At 40.7% G+C, this 17,987-nt stretch overlaps 1 protein-coding gene across 1 annotated transcript in view; it reads left to right on the forward strand.

Moving 5' to 3' along the window:
• DNER (delta/notch like EGF repeat containing) overlaps window positions 1-17,987 on the forward strand; it is a 321,811-nt gene that overhangs the window by 274,858 nt on the left and 28,966 nt on the right. Inside the window, exon 10 of the mRNA XM_027119344.1 lies at window positions 11,173-11,286. Coding sequence (XP_026975145.1) covers window positions 11,173-11,286 — 114 coding nt within the window. The remainder of the gene's footprint in view (window positions 1-11,172; window positions 11,287-17,987) is intronic.

Here is a 17,987-nt window from a genome sequence, read left to right on the forward strand (position 1 = left end):
AGGTTAACTCAAAGTCAACTGATTAGATACTGTAACAGCATCTTCAGAATCTCTTAACCTTTGCCAAATGCTATTGATTAGAAGCTCACACTCAAGAGGAGGGAGTTATATAAGGGTGGTCACCCTAGAGTGTGTCACTACATCTGTTCTTAAGGAAAATTTAAACGACCAAACTAAAATTTCATATTATTTTAACCAAGTCCATGAGTTGGTGGGTGTTGGGAAGGATTGGAAGGCATGCACGTGTGTTAAAGATCTCATCTCAATGGGCAGGTAAAGTGATATTTCATTTTGATATATTTATAGAGACATTTAAGTTTGGGTTTAAGCAGGAATGTAAACCCTAGCAAAGTAGCAATAAATGAGAGAACTTCTAAAGTAAGAGTGATGGGCAGGTGTTGAGGGGTAGGGTAGAAGGTATTAAAGAGAAGCAGAAGTGGGTAATTCATGCCCTCCAATCCAGAGGAAGAGTGAGTGAGGGGAGGAGAGAGGTCAAAAGATTCTGGGCCTTTCTCTCCTTAGGGTATGGACATTCTTTCCCTCTTTGAAAGCATTTATCCCAACATATATTTACATATAAGATGTCTGTATAAACTTAGGAAACTATCAGATGGGTGGGCATCAATTCTTAACTAGTACTTACCTCTGGAGTTAGAACTTGGATAAGTGGTGTGTTGGGGGGAGAATTGGAACTTTAACTTCTTACTTACATATGTGCTTTTTTAAGTGGTGATTTTTTACTCTTTTATGTTTTTAAAAAAACTTAAACAAATGAATATAACTTCCTAAAAAGAATGAATGCAATAGAAAGTCAGGCAAGACAGCTAAGAACATTTTGAAAACGGAAAGCAGTGAGGGGGAACTCCTGCCAGATGTTGAAACCCATTGTAATGCTGCAATTATTATTACATCCCCATGTTATGGGTGCAAGAATGGACAGCTAACCAAAACTGAATAATGGCCCAGAAACCATCGTCTATAATAATATATGACTCTTAACAAGGAATTGCTATGAATGGGATGGGAATTCTTTTCTAATAAATGGTGCTAGAAAAACTGAGTTGCTAAACAGAAAAAAAGAAATGTTCTTATGCACACTTCTAAATAAATTCCATATGAAGTGAAAAAAACTGACTCTTGTTTGACTTTGCCTCCTCCTATACTTACTTGCCCCTTTCTTCCTCTTTCTTTTACAACCAAATTTCCTTAGAGTTGGTATAGATGATGCCTCTTATTTCCTTAAATTTTCTTAATCTTCTTTAATTTGGATATCATCAGTACCATTCCGATAAATGGATCTAGCAGTGGCCTAATTGAAGACTGAAACCCCAAAGCCTGCCTCTCCAGCTTCCAACTTCACATTCTTGCCCTTTTGCTTCATGATCACTGGGTCCCTTTTGAAACTCACCCTGCTTTAGCTTCCACAGCTCCGTGCCTCCCCCCACCCTCACCCCCCAACCCTACTCTTCCCTCCTGGCCTTCTTGGAATGAATCCTTGCTCTCTAGACACCATGAATGCAAGTGGTTCCCAGGCTTTTCTTCTTGGCCCTTTTTTCTCTCCTCCTCTTTCCCCTTATCCAGTCCTGTGGCTGCATCCATTGTCAGAAATGTTGATTTCCAAACAGGTGTGATTTCTCTTTCCTGAACTCTCCAAGCATTTTCTTGATATTTTCTATGACAGTTATGGTCAGCCTTGTAGTCAGTACTTTCTGGCTCCAGACTTTCCTTTCCCTGACACTAAATTAGAATCTCCTGAATGGCAGTGACTACACAGGTTCTTTTTTTTTTTTTTTTTAATGCTCATCAGCTCTTGATATGGTGGCTTACACAAAGCACATGCTCCACAGCTATCTGTACTTGAATGGAAGTACTGCTTAACACACTAATTAAATAAAGCAAGGCAACTCGAACATTTTCCCAGTAAGTTTCCACTGTGGATCATGAAATTGTTAGGAGCAAAATACATGGAGGGACTCCTAGTGATCTCCCTTCAGACATACTGAAACGCTGATACTTCTTTAAAACTAGTCCGGGGCTTCCCTGGTGGCGCAGTCGTTGAGAGTCCGCCTGCCGATGCAGGGGACACGGGTTCGTGCCCCGGTCCGGGAAGATCCCACATGCCGCGGAGCGGCTGGGCCCGTGAGCCATGGCCGCTGAGCCTGCGCCTCCGGAGCCTGTGCTCCGCAACGGGAGAGGCCACAACAGTGAGAGGCCCGCGTACCGCAAAACAAACAAACAAACAAACAAAAAAAACTAGTCCAGAGCTAATTCACAATGAGACTTTCAAGACTTTAGCTAGTGTTCATCACATTGTAGTGCCAAGAAGTCAAGTTACAGCCCAGCATTGTGTTGAATTATTATTTATAGCAGAACAAATTTAATGGTCAAGACTATACTCATTTGGAATTTTTGGTGACAGAAGTTAGAAAGAAAATACTTCAATTTTTAATTACGAAGATAATGTAGCAACAATGATAACAATTTAGAAAACTGAGAAAATTTCATAACGCATAGCTTTACAGCAGAACATAAGAGCAATAATCATCTGTATTATTTCCATCCTTTTTAACATCTGTGTTTTTACAGTTATAATTGATTATACCTACAAGTTGGTATTACCCTTCTCAGACTTACCATTATTTATGTTTGATATAGAAATTGTTAGCAAGTTTTATTAGTTCTGTTTTAAATGGCGATGTGATGTTCCTATGGGGTAATATTTATCCATTCCCTAGCTATATCTGAAGTGAAGCTACTGTAAATAATTCTGGAATGAACATCTTTATTCGTATAATTTTCATACTTTCTGGATTTTGGGGGGATAGAGTCTCAGAAATAAGATCATTGGGTTATGAGTTTGATCACATTGTACTGAATTGTTTATTTTTAAAGTCTACAGAAATTTATGATTGAAAGGATGTGAACTCTTTCTTTGTTGGTTAGAATTATTTCCTCTGTATAACCAGTGAACAAGAATTTCTGGGTATTTTCTGTACCTGTCCCTTCTCAAGTATTGTGATTGATAGAAAAATGGATAAGTCAGGACTTTTCCTTTATCAGGCTATTATTTAAGCAGAAGAGTGGACTGAGACTGGCAAACACAAGGAATAATGAAGTGAAGGTCGAGATCTCAATTGTAACATCTGAAACAGCTTAGAAAAAGTTGAGCTCTGTGAGGATGAAATACTGGAAAACTTTTCATGGAAGGAATCAGTTTGAATAAAATAAGATGATGTCCAGATTGGTTGAAGATGGTGGAGTAGAAAGACGTGCGCTCACTCCTTCCTGTGAGAGCACTGGAATCACAACTAACTGCTGAACAGTCATTGACAAGAAGACACTGGAACTCACCAGAAAGATACCCCACATTCAAAGACAAAGGAGAAGCCACAATGAGATGGTAGGAGGGGGGCAATCACAGTAAAATCAAATCCCGTAACTGCTGGGTGGGTGTTACGGGACTTGAGAACACTTATACCACAGAAGTCCACCCACTGGAGTGAAGGTTCTGAGCCCCACGTCAGGCTTCCCAACCTGGGGGTCCGGCAACAGGAGGAGGAATTCCTAGAGAATCAGAGTCTGAAGGCTAGCGGGATTTGACTGTAGGATTTCAACAGGACTGGGGAAAACAGAGACTCCGCTCCTGGAGGGCACACACAAAGTACTGTGCACATCGGGACCCACGGGAAGGAGCAGTGACCCCAGGGGAGACTGAACCAGACCCACCTGCTAGTGTTGGAGGGTCTCCTGCAGAGGCGGAGGTGGCTGTGGCTCACGGTGGGGACAAGGACACTGGCATCAGAAGTTCTGGGAAGTACTACTTGGTATGGTCCCTCCCAGAGTCAACCATTAGCCCCACCAAAGAGCCTGTAGCCTCCAGTGCTGGATCACCTCAGGCCAACCAACCAACAGGGAGGCAACTCAGCCCCACCCATTAGCAGACAAGTGGATTACAGTTTTACTGAGCTCTGCCCACCAGAGCAACACCGAGCTCTACCCACCACCAGTCCCTCCCATCAGGAAGCTTGCATAAGCCTCTTAGATAGCCTCATCCACCAGAGGACAGACAGCAGAAGCAAGAAGAACTACAATCCGGCAGCCTGTGGAATGAAAACCACATTCACAGAAAGACAGACAAAATGAAAAGGTAGAGGACTCTGTACCAGATGAAGGAACAAGATAAAACCCAAGAAAAACAACTCAATGAAGTGGAGATAGGCAAGCTTCCAGAGAAAGGATTCAGAATAATGGTAACGAAGATGATCCAGGACCTCAGAAACAGAATGGAGGCAAAGATCGAGAAGATGCAAGAAATGTTTAACAAAGACCTAGAAGAATTAAAAAACAAACAACTAAAAGAATTAAAGAACAAACAGAGATGAACAATACAATAACTGAAATGAAAAATACTAGAAGGAATCAATAGCAGAATAACTGAGGCAGAAGACCGATTAAGTGACCTGGAAGACAGAATGGTGGAATTCACTGCTATGGAACAGAATAAAAAAAGAAGAATGAAAAGAAATGAAGACAGACTAAGAGATCTCTGGGACAATATTAAACGCACCAGCATTTGCCTGTAGGGGTCCCAGAAGGAAAAGAGAGAGAGAAAGGACCTGAGAAAATATTTGAAGAGATTATAGTCGAAAACTTCCCTAACATGGGAAGGGAAATAACCACCCAAGTCCAGGAAGCGCAGAGTCCCAGGCAGGATAAATCCAAGGAGAAACACACCAAGACACATAGTAATCAAATTGGCAAAAATTAAAGGCAAGGAAAAATTATTGAAAGCAGCAAGGGAAAAATGACAACATACAAGGGAACTCCTATAAGGTTAACAGCTGATTTCTCAGCAGAAACTCTACAAGCCAGAAGGGAGTGGCACAATATATTTAAAGTGATGAAAGGGAAGAACCTACAACCAAGATTACTCTACCCAGCAAGGATCTCATTCAGACAATGGAGAAATCAAAAGGTTTACAGACAAGCAAAAGCTAAGAGAATTCAGCACCACCAAACCAGCTCTACAACAAATGCTAAAGGAACTTCTCTAAGTGGGAAACACAAGAGAAGAAAAGGACCTACAAAAACAAACCCATAACAATTAAGAAAATGGTAATAGGAGCATACATATCGATAATTACCTTTAATGTGAATGGATTAAGTGCTCCAACCAAAAGACACAGGCTCACTGAATGGATATAAAAACAAGACCCATCTATATGCTGTCTACGAGAGACCCACTTCAGACCTAGGGACACATACAGACTGAAAGTGAGGGGATGGAAAAAGATATTCCATGCAAATGGAAATCAAAAGAAAGTTGGAGTAGCAATACTCATATCAGATAAAATAGACTTTAAGATAAAGAATGTTATAAGAGACAAGGAAGGATACTACATAATGATCAAGGGATCAATCCAAGAAGATATAACAATTATATATGTATATGCACCCAACATAGGAGCACCTCAATACATAAGGCAACTGCTAACAGCTATAAAAGAGGAAATTAACAGTAACACAATAATAGTGGGGGACTTTAACACCTCACTTACACAAATGGACAGATCATACAGATAGAAAATTAATAAAGAAACACAAGCTTTAAATGACACAATAGACCAGATAGATTTAATTGATATTTATAGGACATTCCATCCAAAAACAGCAGGTTACACTTTCTTCTCAAGTGCACACAGAATTCTTCAGAATAGATCACATCTTGGGTCACAAATCAAGCCTCGGTAAATTTTAGAAAATTGAAATCATATCAAGCATCTTTTCTGATCACAATGCTGTGAGATTAGAAATCAGTTACAGAACGGATCTTGCTGTGATTTATGTCATAGAGTGTTCTTCCTATGTTTTCCTCTAAGAGTGTTATAGTGTCTGACCTTACATTTAGGTCTTTAATCCATTTTGAGTTTATTTTTGTGTATGGAGTTAGACCAACGTCCTAGAGAAATGGAAATAATAACAAAAATAAACACATGGGACCTAATGAAACTTAAAAGCTTTTGCAAAGCAAAGGAAAACATAAACAACACGGAAAGACAACCCTCACAATGGGAGAAAATATTTACAAATGAAGCAACTGACAAAGGACTAATCTCCAAAATTTACAAGCAGCCCATGCAGCTCAATATCAAAAAAACAAAGAGCCCAATCCAAAAATGGGCAGAAGACCTAAATAGACATTTCTCTGAAGAAGATATACAGATTGCCAACCAACACATGAAAGGATGCTCAACATCACTAATCATTAGAGAAATGCAAATCAAAACTACAATGAGGTATCACCTCACACCAGTCAGAATGGCCATCATCAAAAAATCTACAAACAATAAATGCTGGAGAGGGTGTGGAGAAAAGGGAACCCTCTTGCACTGTTGGTGAGAATGTAAATTGATACAGCCACTATGGAGAACAGTATGGAGGTTCCGTAAAAAACAAAAAATAGAATTACCACATGACCCAGCGATCCCACTACTGGGCATATACCCAGAGAAAACCATAATTCAAAAAGACACATGCACCCCAGTGTTCATTGCAGCACTATTTACAATAGCCAACTCACGGAAGCAACCTAAATGCTGGTCGACAGATGAATGGGTAAAGAAGATGTGGCACATATATACAATGGAATATTACTCAGCCATGAAAAGGAATGAAATTGGGTCATCTGTAGAGATGTGGATGGATCTAGAGACTGTCATACAGAGTGAAGTAAGTCAGAAAGAGAAAACAAATATCATATATTAATGCATATGTGTGGAATCTAGAAAAATGGTACAGGTGAACTGGTTTGCAAGGCAGAAATAGAGACACAGATGTAAAGAACAAATGTATGGACTCCAAGGGGGGAAAGCAGCGGGGGGTGGTGGTGGTGTGATGAATTGGGCGATTGGGATTGACATGTATACACTGATGTGTATCAAATGGTTGACTAATAAGAACCTGCTGTATAAAATATAAAGAAATAAAATAAAAAGAGTAGATAAATATTATACAGCAGTAGAAATGAATGAACTGAAACTACACCCATCAACAATGAAGAATCTTAAAGATGTAATGTTGAACAAAAGAAGCAAATTATAGAGGAACACAAACAGCATGATTCCATTTATATTAAATTTGAGAACAGACAAAACTAAACATTATATCATGTAGAGATATATTCAAAGGTGGTAAAAGTATAAAGGAAAAGCAAAGAAGTGATTGTTCAAAGGTCGGGATGATTGTTACCCGTGGGCCTTTTCCCTTTGGGAAAAGGCACAGGGGGAGAAATGTTTTACTTTTTATCCCGGATGGTGGCTACACAGGTACTTACTTTATTACGTTCTTTCAAGTAAACTCCAGTGTTTTGTGCATGCTTCTGTATAGAAGGTATCTGTCACAATAAAACTAAAATATTTAAGTGAAAAAAAGAAAGATGATGTCTTCAAGTGAATAGGAAGTTCAAAGCATACTTCAAGTTAATTTTCTTTACCTGGCTTAATTTTATTGGAGATAAAATAAAGATTTTTCCGTTTTCGAAATATTAACCACGACTGAATTGTGATGACACCAGAGATTTATCATTGGAGCATGACTCTTTGAATTTTTGCTCATTTTAATTCTGAAGTTAACTGTTATAAAGAGCCCTGTTGGAATAAAGATCTTTTCAGAAAGGTTTCCTCTCTATCCCTTAATATGAAAAGTATGAATTTTTATTAGTTTTGACTGAATTACAGTTTATTTTTACTTGAGACTAAACACAAGTTTCGTAATCGTGTGTGCTCCATCCCTTGTGTGCTCCATCCCTTGCCAACGGGTGATGCGTGTGTCATTCCACAGGCTTAGTTTGAAGTGTGGACCTGATTTTCCCTGACAAAATAGAGTATTTTTGAGGCAGATTTGGAATGGCTTCTCACTCCTCTAGCAATCCTACCTGTATGTCGGCCAAGGTACACAGACTTTCGCCCCTCCTGAAAGGACAGGATTCTGGTGGTATAGCCGTAATTTCTTTTGCGAGGTAAGATATGGCCTCTGCTCAGAAGGACCTCAGAGATGTTGGGGGGATCAGGCAGGAGGACAGATAAGTTTTTTTTTTGTGGTACACGGGCCTCTCCCATTGCAGAGCACAGGCTCCGGACGTGCAGGCTCAGCAGCCATGGCTCACGGGCCCAGCCGCTACGCGGCACGTGGGATCCTCCCGGACCGGGGCACGAATCCGCGTCCCCTGCATCGGCAGGTGGACTCCCAACCACTGCGCCACCAGGGAAGCCCCGACAGATAAGTTTTGATTTAAGACCATAAATTCTGTAACAGTGGAATCTTCCTGTGCTCTCAATACACAGTGGCAGAAGAATGGAGTTCTGTCTTGGGAGAGCCAGCTTCAGCTTTCCATGAGTTGGGCTTTGGCATTGAGAATGTGCCGGGGGAAGACCAGCTTGGGACAGAGGGCGAAGTCTGGTGTTATGGTCAGAGGACATGGGATGCCCAACACTCAGTGTTGTGCAAGGGCCTAGGGGCCCTGGGGGTGCAGACAAGGGGAGCCCAGGAGGCCTTAGGAGGGGAGTTGGAGGGGACATACCCTGGACATCTCAGGGGTATTCATGACTGTCCCTGCTCTGCATTTAAGATTTCTAGCTCATAGCTGTTCAGTTCTGATCAGTGACCTGAGCAGCATGACAAGTATTTCTTACACAGGGCTTAGCGAGGCTTAGAGGCTAGAAACAGGAGTCAGCAAAGTGCTCTCAGGGGACCTTTAAGACCATCTTGCTTTGTAGTCATCGTGTTGCCATGAAGATTAGCTTCTGTCCCCCCTTGCTGCCAGAAAACTCTCAATGACCTTCAAATGACTGAATATCTTATCTTTTGAAAAAGAGAAATAACAAAGGATAAAGTCATTGCCCAGAAAACCCACCCAAAAGATTGAAATTGCTTATTATCTTGGACATTTTCATCAAATCTATCTTATTGAAGGCGTTTAATGTTAAGGTGCTTAAATATCTAGCCTAGAATGTGCTTTTCAGCCCTATTTGAAGAATGTGGTCATTTGCGTGCTAATGTATTAGTTATACGACTATTATAAGGTTAGATTGGCAAATGTATTTGTAGAAACCCAGGAAAGATTATCCTTGATTGCTTTTATTTTAGGTCTAATGGAAATATCTTTTAGGTTTCAGACCTCTCTGAACCTTGATCTGTGGCTGTATTTCCCATTACAATTGAAAGCCTTTTTTGTCACGTGGTTCCCATTGATCAGCCTCCTGGGAAATTCTGAATATATGAACCCTTGTCTTCTGATGAACATTTTGAAGCAGAAAAGGCTCTTTTGCATTTTATTCTTTCAATTCAGCCTGTGCTATTTGGGAATCAGTGGGAAAATGGAAATGGAGACTTCTGGGTGCAGAGGCCATACACACTCAAGTGAAGAACAATTACCAGTTTTATGCTTTAATCTTTAAATTAGTTTGACCTTGAATATTACCATGAGTCCTGGGTTTGTTAAGGACGATGCGTCAGGGAGGTTCCATCACGTCACTGGAGGCAGAGAGGGAGCTAGGAGATGGCTTGGGGCCGGGAGCGTCTCCCACCTGGCGTGAGGCAGTGGGCTTGGGGTGGTGGTTTCAGGGAGAAATGTCAGGCAGAGATCTGAAAGACACTTTAGAAAAATATCTGGTAGACTATTATTGTTCCTAGGTTGGATATGAGGGCAAAGGATAAAAAGAAATGAAAAACCATCCATTCTAAAATACTTTACCAGGTTCGAATAAATCATTAATGTGACTACAAGTAGGTAGTTCTGTTTCCTTTTTCTCTTGTATTTCTCCCCCTCATTCTTGAACCTTCCTTCTTAAGACACTGACAACTGAAAAGGAAAGGAGAGAAAAAAAATCTCAGCAAGAATAATTTCAGTGACAAAACGATGTGAGTCGCTGGGTGTGGCAGGCCTTTGTACAGATATGAGTGAAGTAAGGAAATTAATACCATCCTGTTGTTATTTGCTTTATGCTTATTTTTTCTTGAGGCTGTTGGGAAGGGTGAGTATATCGTTATCTACATTCTTACATAGAATGTAATTTATCTTCCTCTCCAAATGGTAGGGGGTCAAGAGAGAGAGATTAGTCTATTCATCCATCTGGCACTCCAGTGAAACAACACCAGAAATTCTACCTTTCGAATGGTGTTGGATTTTTAAAGTTTTTTTTTTAAATAAAATGATAAAATAGTATATACTCATTGTGAAAAATTGCAACAATATAGAAATGCACAAAGTGACATTCAAAGTACTTCATTCTCCTCTCAGTCCAACTTCAAGCACTTGCATACATACATGCACACGTAGACTATTTTTTTTACACCAATGGGAACTGTATTTGCTATAAAGATTTTTTTCAGGGCCTCCATTTTGTTTGAATGGGCACTGAGTTCCGTAGAATGTTGTATATTTCCATGGCTGAGCTCCGTCTCAGGGGAACTACTCAGCGAGCACAGACTCACGTTCAAGTTGCCAGCATCATCAGGTCCCAGCTCCGTCCCCGCCAGCCTGGTGACCTTGCATTTGGATCCTTGTTTCATGGTGCTGGCCTGAGGATCCCATTACACGTAAAGCACAGCACAAGGGTCTGGAATGCAGTATGTGCACAAGATGTTACCTTTCGCCTGTGGTGAACCGGTTGATCTTTGGGAATGAGGTCTAAGGACAAACACTTCCTTCTCTCCTCTGCAATTTTCCACAGTATGACTGGGGCTCGTCTAAGTATCTGACTCCAAGTCTTTACCTTCAGGATACTGTTTATCAATTATATTGACATTTTATGTAGACTGTCTGGCTATGTTCTGTTTCTTTTGGAGACTTAGAGAGCATTTATCACTGATAAATTTTATCTTTCAAAGTTTTAACATTCTGTTGCCCAGGCTTTGGGGCGTGTGGTCAGAGAAAGTACGTAAAAGACTTCATGGTGGGACCTACGAGCCGGTACTCAATCTGTTATTTTCTCCTAAGGTGTGTTTTTACAACAACCTAAAGTCAAAGGTGGGCATGTGAATACATGTGCACACACACCCCCCTGGGAATCAGTCTCCACACTGTTCAAGGCTTTTCCAACACTTTCCTTTTAAAGGCCATGGGAGCTGGAGACCCCTTAATGAGTCACCCCTTTTGCATCTGTTTCTCCGCAGGAATCCACTGTGAATCCTACAAGGACCCGTGTGCTAACGTCAGCTGTCTGAACGGAGGCACCTGTGACAGTGAAGGCCTAAATGGCACATGTGTCTGCGCACCCGGGTTTACAGGCAAGTGAGCGGGGAACTGAGTTTTCAGATTTACCGCAAAGTCCCTGAGATGGCAGCTGTTAAAAAAAACCCAGAAACTTCTATGCATACATTATTGCAAAATATGAATTGCAAAATGTAAGTAGGCATTGTTTGGATGAAGAACCGTTTGAAAACAATCTACTGTGTTGTCATTAAGCAAGGCTCTTCTGAAATCAGCATTTGGTTCGGAGACCTGCTGAGACTGCCCTTACCATACGTTTGCAGACCTGCAGCTTCGAAACATGAAAAATGAGCCATTACACTAACACCTGAAAAAGTGTCCGTGCTAATGGAAGCAGGAAGGAGAAAGGAAGGATCAGACGTGTCTTCTATAGAAATTGCATTACGCGACCACGTTTACTTTTATTGAAAGATACAGCAGTGTCTGGAATTCGAATAACGGGGAGGTGGTAGTGGCAGCGGTGGGACAGCAGGGGGAGCTACTCTTAGTTCACGGTTGAATTATTAGTGAAGGTGAGGCCGGTACAGGTGTGGGGAGGGAGAGTGGATGGGGGAAGAAAGCTGCTGATGGCAAAGCAGCGAGGGAGGACAGGGCTGGGTTCCAGAGGAACCACAGTGGCACCCTCTGGGTGGTCGCTTCTGGACTAAGGGATCCAGCTTAATAAGGGCTCCTTCAAAGTCACCCCTCAAGGGTTTCAGCGAGTTTGTGAACCCTGAAAACAGATTGAAGTGTTGGATATATGTGTATATGCTGAGAGGAGGCTCTCAAATTTTCATCAGATTCTCAAAAGATATCATGAACCACTTGGGGAGAGAAGGTTCCATCCTTGGCTTCGCCAGCCAAATGCAGGAGTCCGGAGATGCAGAGCGTAGGTCACATCTCTGTTTTCAGCACTTGCTCAACCAGCAAAAGCAGCAGGGTCGCTCTGGTTTACAAGTTGGGAAAGGTTGACATATAAAGTGCTGATAGAAGAAGGTGGGCACTGAAGTTTCTGGAAAACGTGTTATCATTGGCTGGAGAGCACCTTGCGTGCTCACCTCTCCGCCCTAAGGCCTGGTGGCCACCTCCCTAGCCCTGGAGAATTTCACAGAGCCTGGACTCCCAGTCTCTCCCTAGGGAGCCTTATTTGTGCTTCTGGGGAAGATGCCAGCAGTCAAGATGTGGGAGAAGCAACCTCTGATATTTCTTCAATTTAGCTGTGTCACATCCTGTGTTTTCCTTTCCTCTTTTCCTGGGACTTAGAAGTGGGCTTGCTCCAGAAAATGACTTGCAGATGGTTTTGTTTTTCTGACTGGTTTATAAACACACACAGACATTTATACTCATCAATGGGTGCAAAAATAATATTAGGGAAGCATCCTGGTTTTTTCCCCCAGATGTTTATATCCCACAAATAATGAAAAGCATGGAAGAAAAATGAGAAAATATAGTGCTATAGAAAAAAAGTCCACCACTTAAAAATGCACAACTAGGAGACAACCATTGTTGACATTTTGATACATATATCCAGGGATTTTCCTGAAGGTCTGTGTGTGTATAATACATAATGTATAGTGTAAATGCATATATTTGAACATAAAAGGAATCATACTGTTCATACTATATTGCAATCTACTTTTCATTTAAAAATATATGTATTTCATAAACGTGTTTTCACATTAAGGTATATACTCCTGTTTTATCATTTTTACTGGCTGTCCTGTCATCCATTACATCAGGGGTCCCAAACCCCCTGGATAGCGAGCAAGCAAGCGAAGGTTCATCTGCCTTTCCTCATCGCCTGAATCACCCCCCCCACCGCCCCACCCCCGCCCCACCCCCGTCCCCTCCCATCCCCCCAGGCTATGGAAAAATTGTCTTCCACGAAACCGGGTCCCTGGTGCCGAAAAGGTTGGGGACTGCTGCGTTACATGATACATCAGGATTTTTTTAACCCATCCTCAATTCAACCTTTGGGGAGTTGGGAACTTTTTCCTATTATAAACAACATTGCAATGAATGTTCTAGCATGTACATCTTTGTGAACTTGTATGAGTATTTCTTTGAGCTAATTTCTTAGGAATGGAATCCCAGGGTCCAGGAGAATTCATACTTATTTCCATATTGCTCTCCAAGAAAATACCTTGCACCAGTATTCACTCCTACCCAGAGTGCAAAGGAGCTTTTATTTCCTTGTTCTCACACACATACTGAGAATCGTCATTCTAGTGGTTTTATATGCTATTTGTGTTGTTTTAATTTGTAAGTCTTTGATTCCTAGTGAGATTAAATACTTCTAAAATATATTTATAGTCATTTGTGTTTCTTCTTGAACTCCCTGTTCCTATCCTTGGCTTGCTTTTCTACCAGATCGTTCACGTTAATCTTTATTCTTGATTTGAAATTGTCCTGTATGTTAAGTATATTACGTTTGATTACATAGGACTCTTCCAACTGAGCTAGGTTCAAGCATTACTCTACCTGGTCTTTGAAAATACCCAATGCCTATTTCTATTCAGCCCTGAATAGGGTGCAAATATTTTTCCAATGTCATTTGTCTTTGAAATGTATATAAAGTATTTTATTCTATATATCATATTTTAATTTTATTTTGCACGTATGCATTCCCTTTAACAGGAAAGAAAATGGTCTTTAGCCAAACCACTGAAGTAAGAAATGCAAATCTCATTTTTTTTAACATCTTTATTGGAGTATAATTGCTTTACAATGTTGTGTTAGTTTCTGCTGTATAACAAAGTGAATCAGCTATATGTATACACATATCCCCATATTCCCTCCGTCTTGCATCTCCCTCCCACCCTCCCTGTCCCACCCCTCTAGGTGGTCACAAAGCACCGAGCTGATCTCCCTGTGCTATGCGGCTGCTTCCCACTAGCTATATACGATTACATCTTAATATTTTCTTTTGATTTCTTGTTTCATGCTAGAAAGACCCTAGGTATCAAGATTTTATAAATATACTCATATTTTTCTAATTATGTATGAGTTAATTTTGGCCGTGCAAATATTTAGTACATTTGAAATGTATCCTGGCATCTTATGGGAGATAAAATACAATCTTTTCTCTAGAATATTTAGCAAATCTCCAGCTGCCTACTCAGCATTCACTTTTGGATGTCCCTCAGAGACACCTCAGACTCACATATTTTCTTCTCCTTTCTTTCTTTAAATATTTTCCAGCTCATTGAATGATATTACTACCACCTGAGCTGTTCTGGATAGAAACTGAGGAATCATTTTGATGCCTCCTCTTCTTCCTCCTTACCTGCATCCAACCACCAAGTCCTAGAAACCTCTAGATCCTCTCACTTCTTCCTAGAGCCAACACCAGGCTGCCTGCACCTCCACCTGCACTAGTGCAAGCTGTCCCCACACCCATTCCCCTTCACCCCTAAACATTTGCCACACTGAAGAGACCTTTTAAATTAAAATCTAATCTTGTCTCTCCCTACTTAAAATCACCTACTGGCATTTCATTGTCTTTAGGAAGAAAAGCAAAGCCCTTAACCTGATCATCAAGACCTGGGGGGTCTGGCCCCATCTGGTCTTTCCAGGCTTTTCCTGGGCACCCTGGATACCCATGTCAGGCTCTTCTCAGTGAGGTTCTTGCCCCGGACCTCCTGCCTCGCAATCCCCTGTGCCTCCCCTGCCCCCCATCCACAGGCTGTAGCTGGAAAGTCTACCCCTAGGCTTTTGCTCAGGGTCCTTACCCTGATCGCAGGGTGCGGTAGGACTCTTCCAGTTGAAGTAAGTTCAAACGTCACTCTAACTGGGCTTTGACAACAACAAAAGCCTGTCTCTAGTCAGCCCTGTTAATTTTTCAAACTGCAGGGGACCACAGACTATTTCCTAAAGTTGTTAGGAGAGTTGCACTATTAATGTGTTTTGCAGAACACTGATCAGATGAGATACTCCATGGAAAAAATGTCTGTGCCCCCCAAAATTGGGGACTTGGTACCTGCCATGTGGAGGTTCCTAAAGAAGGCCCACGTATTAGAGGCACTTACAGTCAAGAATCTTGTTTGCCTTTGTTTATTCCCAAATATATTTGATCATATAACTTTTTTTTTTTCCCTTAAAAAAGAACCTATTCTGAGAACTAGCATTCCAGGGGAGGGACTGATGAAAAGTTAGCTATCATCATGTAAGGAATCATGGTGCCTCTGCTCTTTGAGTCGCTACCTTGGAACTAAATCCTCTTTCATTATAACTGAGGTTTAGCAAAATTTACTCTTGGCCAACTATTAAGTGCTCAAAAGCTCCCTAATTTGACTGAGTGGAGCGAATTATGCAACTCATTGTTATCTAATTAGACACGCCATCCAGTGTCACATTCACCTTTTGAGACTGGCTTTTTCAGTTGGCTCAAGACACTTCACTCTCAGGCCAGCAGACTAACTCTGGGAGGAGGTATGTGGGGAGCTCTGCCCTTCCTTGATGAATTTAGGCTTCTCCTTGAAAATACACTCCCTCCGGTCATCTGGACCCAGAGAGGTTCCCTCTCTTCAACCCCTGCGGGCCTTCTACACAGCTGTCTCCTTAAGACCTGGCCTGCATCCTGTCCATTTTTCAGTTTTTAACTTATTTTGTGTCCACTCTTGTCTCTGAGGCTTTGTAATTCTGCCACCTAGAATTACTTGGCTCAGGCAGGACTAGTAGAGGGAAAGAAAGGATGCCCTCACGCAACATGAATTCTCCAGGACTTGCTTTGTTTCTACCTGAAATCATAGGCTGGAGATTACTGTACTCCAACAGGGAAGCCCGAAGTTCTTTCAGGCCCGTTGCCATGGCCACTAGAACAGTAGTCCAAACGGGACATCAGTGACCCATTGCTCTCTCTCCATAGCAGAAAGTCTATATGCATTATTAAAAGTCAAATAATGTTATATTTCCCCTCTGTTTTCTAACTCAACTACTTTTCAATATTTGTGTTTTAGTTCACAAGAGAGTGTTCTGCAATTTCCAGCTCATTTTCATGGGCAAATGCCATCAATGTTTTATTCTCACTGAGATTTTTAATTTGCATTTCTTTGATGTTGAGCATCTTTCATGTAATTATTGACCATTCATATGTCTTACCTTGAGAAGGGTCTTTTCAAATCTTCCGCCCATTTTTTTTAAAAATTGGATTTTTGTCATATTACTGAGGTGTAAGAATTATTTACGTATTCTAGATATAAATCCTTTGTCAGATAAACATTTTGCTCATCCATTCATTCTTTTTTTTTTTTTTTTTCCCAGCAGGACATCCATGCATTCTTAATGGTATTTTTGTGGGGAGCAAGTGCTTTTATTTTTGGTGATCTCTGATTTATCAATTTTTTTCTTTTTTAGTTTGTTCTTTCTTTGCCTACCTTATGATGATGACACTTTATCCAATGTTTTCTTCTAGCATTTTTTAAAATAGATTTTGCTTTTAGGTTTAGGTTTTGAGTTAATTTTTTTGTGTGTATGGTGTGACTTAAGGATGGAAGTTTACTTTTTTCCCCATATGAGTATCCAGTTATCCTAACATCCTAGCTAATGGAATTCATTAGCACATTTTTAAGGAAACTATTGACTGTGTATATGTCTTTTTCTTCCTTTGGCTGTTTTTTCAAAATCAAACTTTTTATTTTGAGATAATTGAAACTTCAAACTTCATAAGCCATCTTAAGAAGTCACACAGAGGGATCCAGTGTACCGTTTAACTACTTACCCCCAATGGTAACACGCTGTACAACTATAGTACAATATCACACCCAGGATACTAACATTGATACAGTCAAGATGCAGAACATTTTCATCACAAGGATTCCTCATGCTTCCCTTTTATAGCCACACCCATTTCTCCTCCACCACAGGAAGCTTTCCTCTTAATCCCTGGAAACCACTAATCTGTTCTGCATCTTTATAATTTTGGTATTCCAAGAATGTTTTATAAATGGAATCATATAGCATGTAACCTTTTGTGTTTTTTTTTCACTTAGCATAATTCTCTGGAGATTCATCCAGATCATTATGTGTATCAAGTTTCTTCCTTTTTATTGCTGAGCTGCGTTCCATGATATGAATATACCACAGTTTGTTTAACTATCCCCCTGTTGAAAGAAATCTGGGTTCTTTCCAATTTTGAGCTATTATGAAGAAAGCTGCTGTAAACCTTCATTTACAGGTTTTTGTGTGAATAGAAGTTTTTATTTTTTCTGGAACAGTTGCCCAGGAGTTCAAATGCTGGGTCATATGGTAGTTGATGTTTAGTTTTCCAAACTATGCCGGAATGTTTCCAGAGTAGCTTAACCATTTCCCCTTCCCATCAGCAATGTATAGTGATCCAGTTTCTCTCTATCCTTGCCAGCATTTTGTGTTGCCTTCATTTTTAATTTTAGCCATTTTGATAATGTGTTTAGTGATATCTTGTGGTTTTGATTTGAATTTCCCTAATTATAAATGATATTGGACGTCTTTTCATGTGATTGTTCGACATCTGTACATCCTCTTTGGCGAAACGTCTCTTCATGTCCTTTGTCCATTTTCTAATCGTACCCCATCATATCGAGGCTACATACTATCAAGTATGATTTCTGACCATTGATGTTGACTTTAATCACCTGAGGAAGTGTTTGTCAAGTTTTTCCCCTATAATGTTACTCTTTTCCCCTCTTTGCATACTTTACTCTTTGAAAGAAGGTTACTATGTGTGGACCACACTTAAGGAACCGGGAGTTATTCTTTCCCT

Source organism: Aethalodelphis obliquidens, unplaced genomic scaffold (genome assembly GCF_003676395.1).
Source record: "Aethalodelphis obliquidens isolate GAN/ISIS:26980383/991018 unplaced genomic scaffold, ASM367639v1 scaffold2, whole genome shotgun sequence".
Taxonomy (NCBI): Eukaryota; Metazoa; Chordata; class Mammalia; order Artiodactyla; family Delphinidae; genus Aethalodelphis; species Aethalodelphis obliquidens.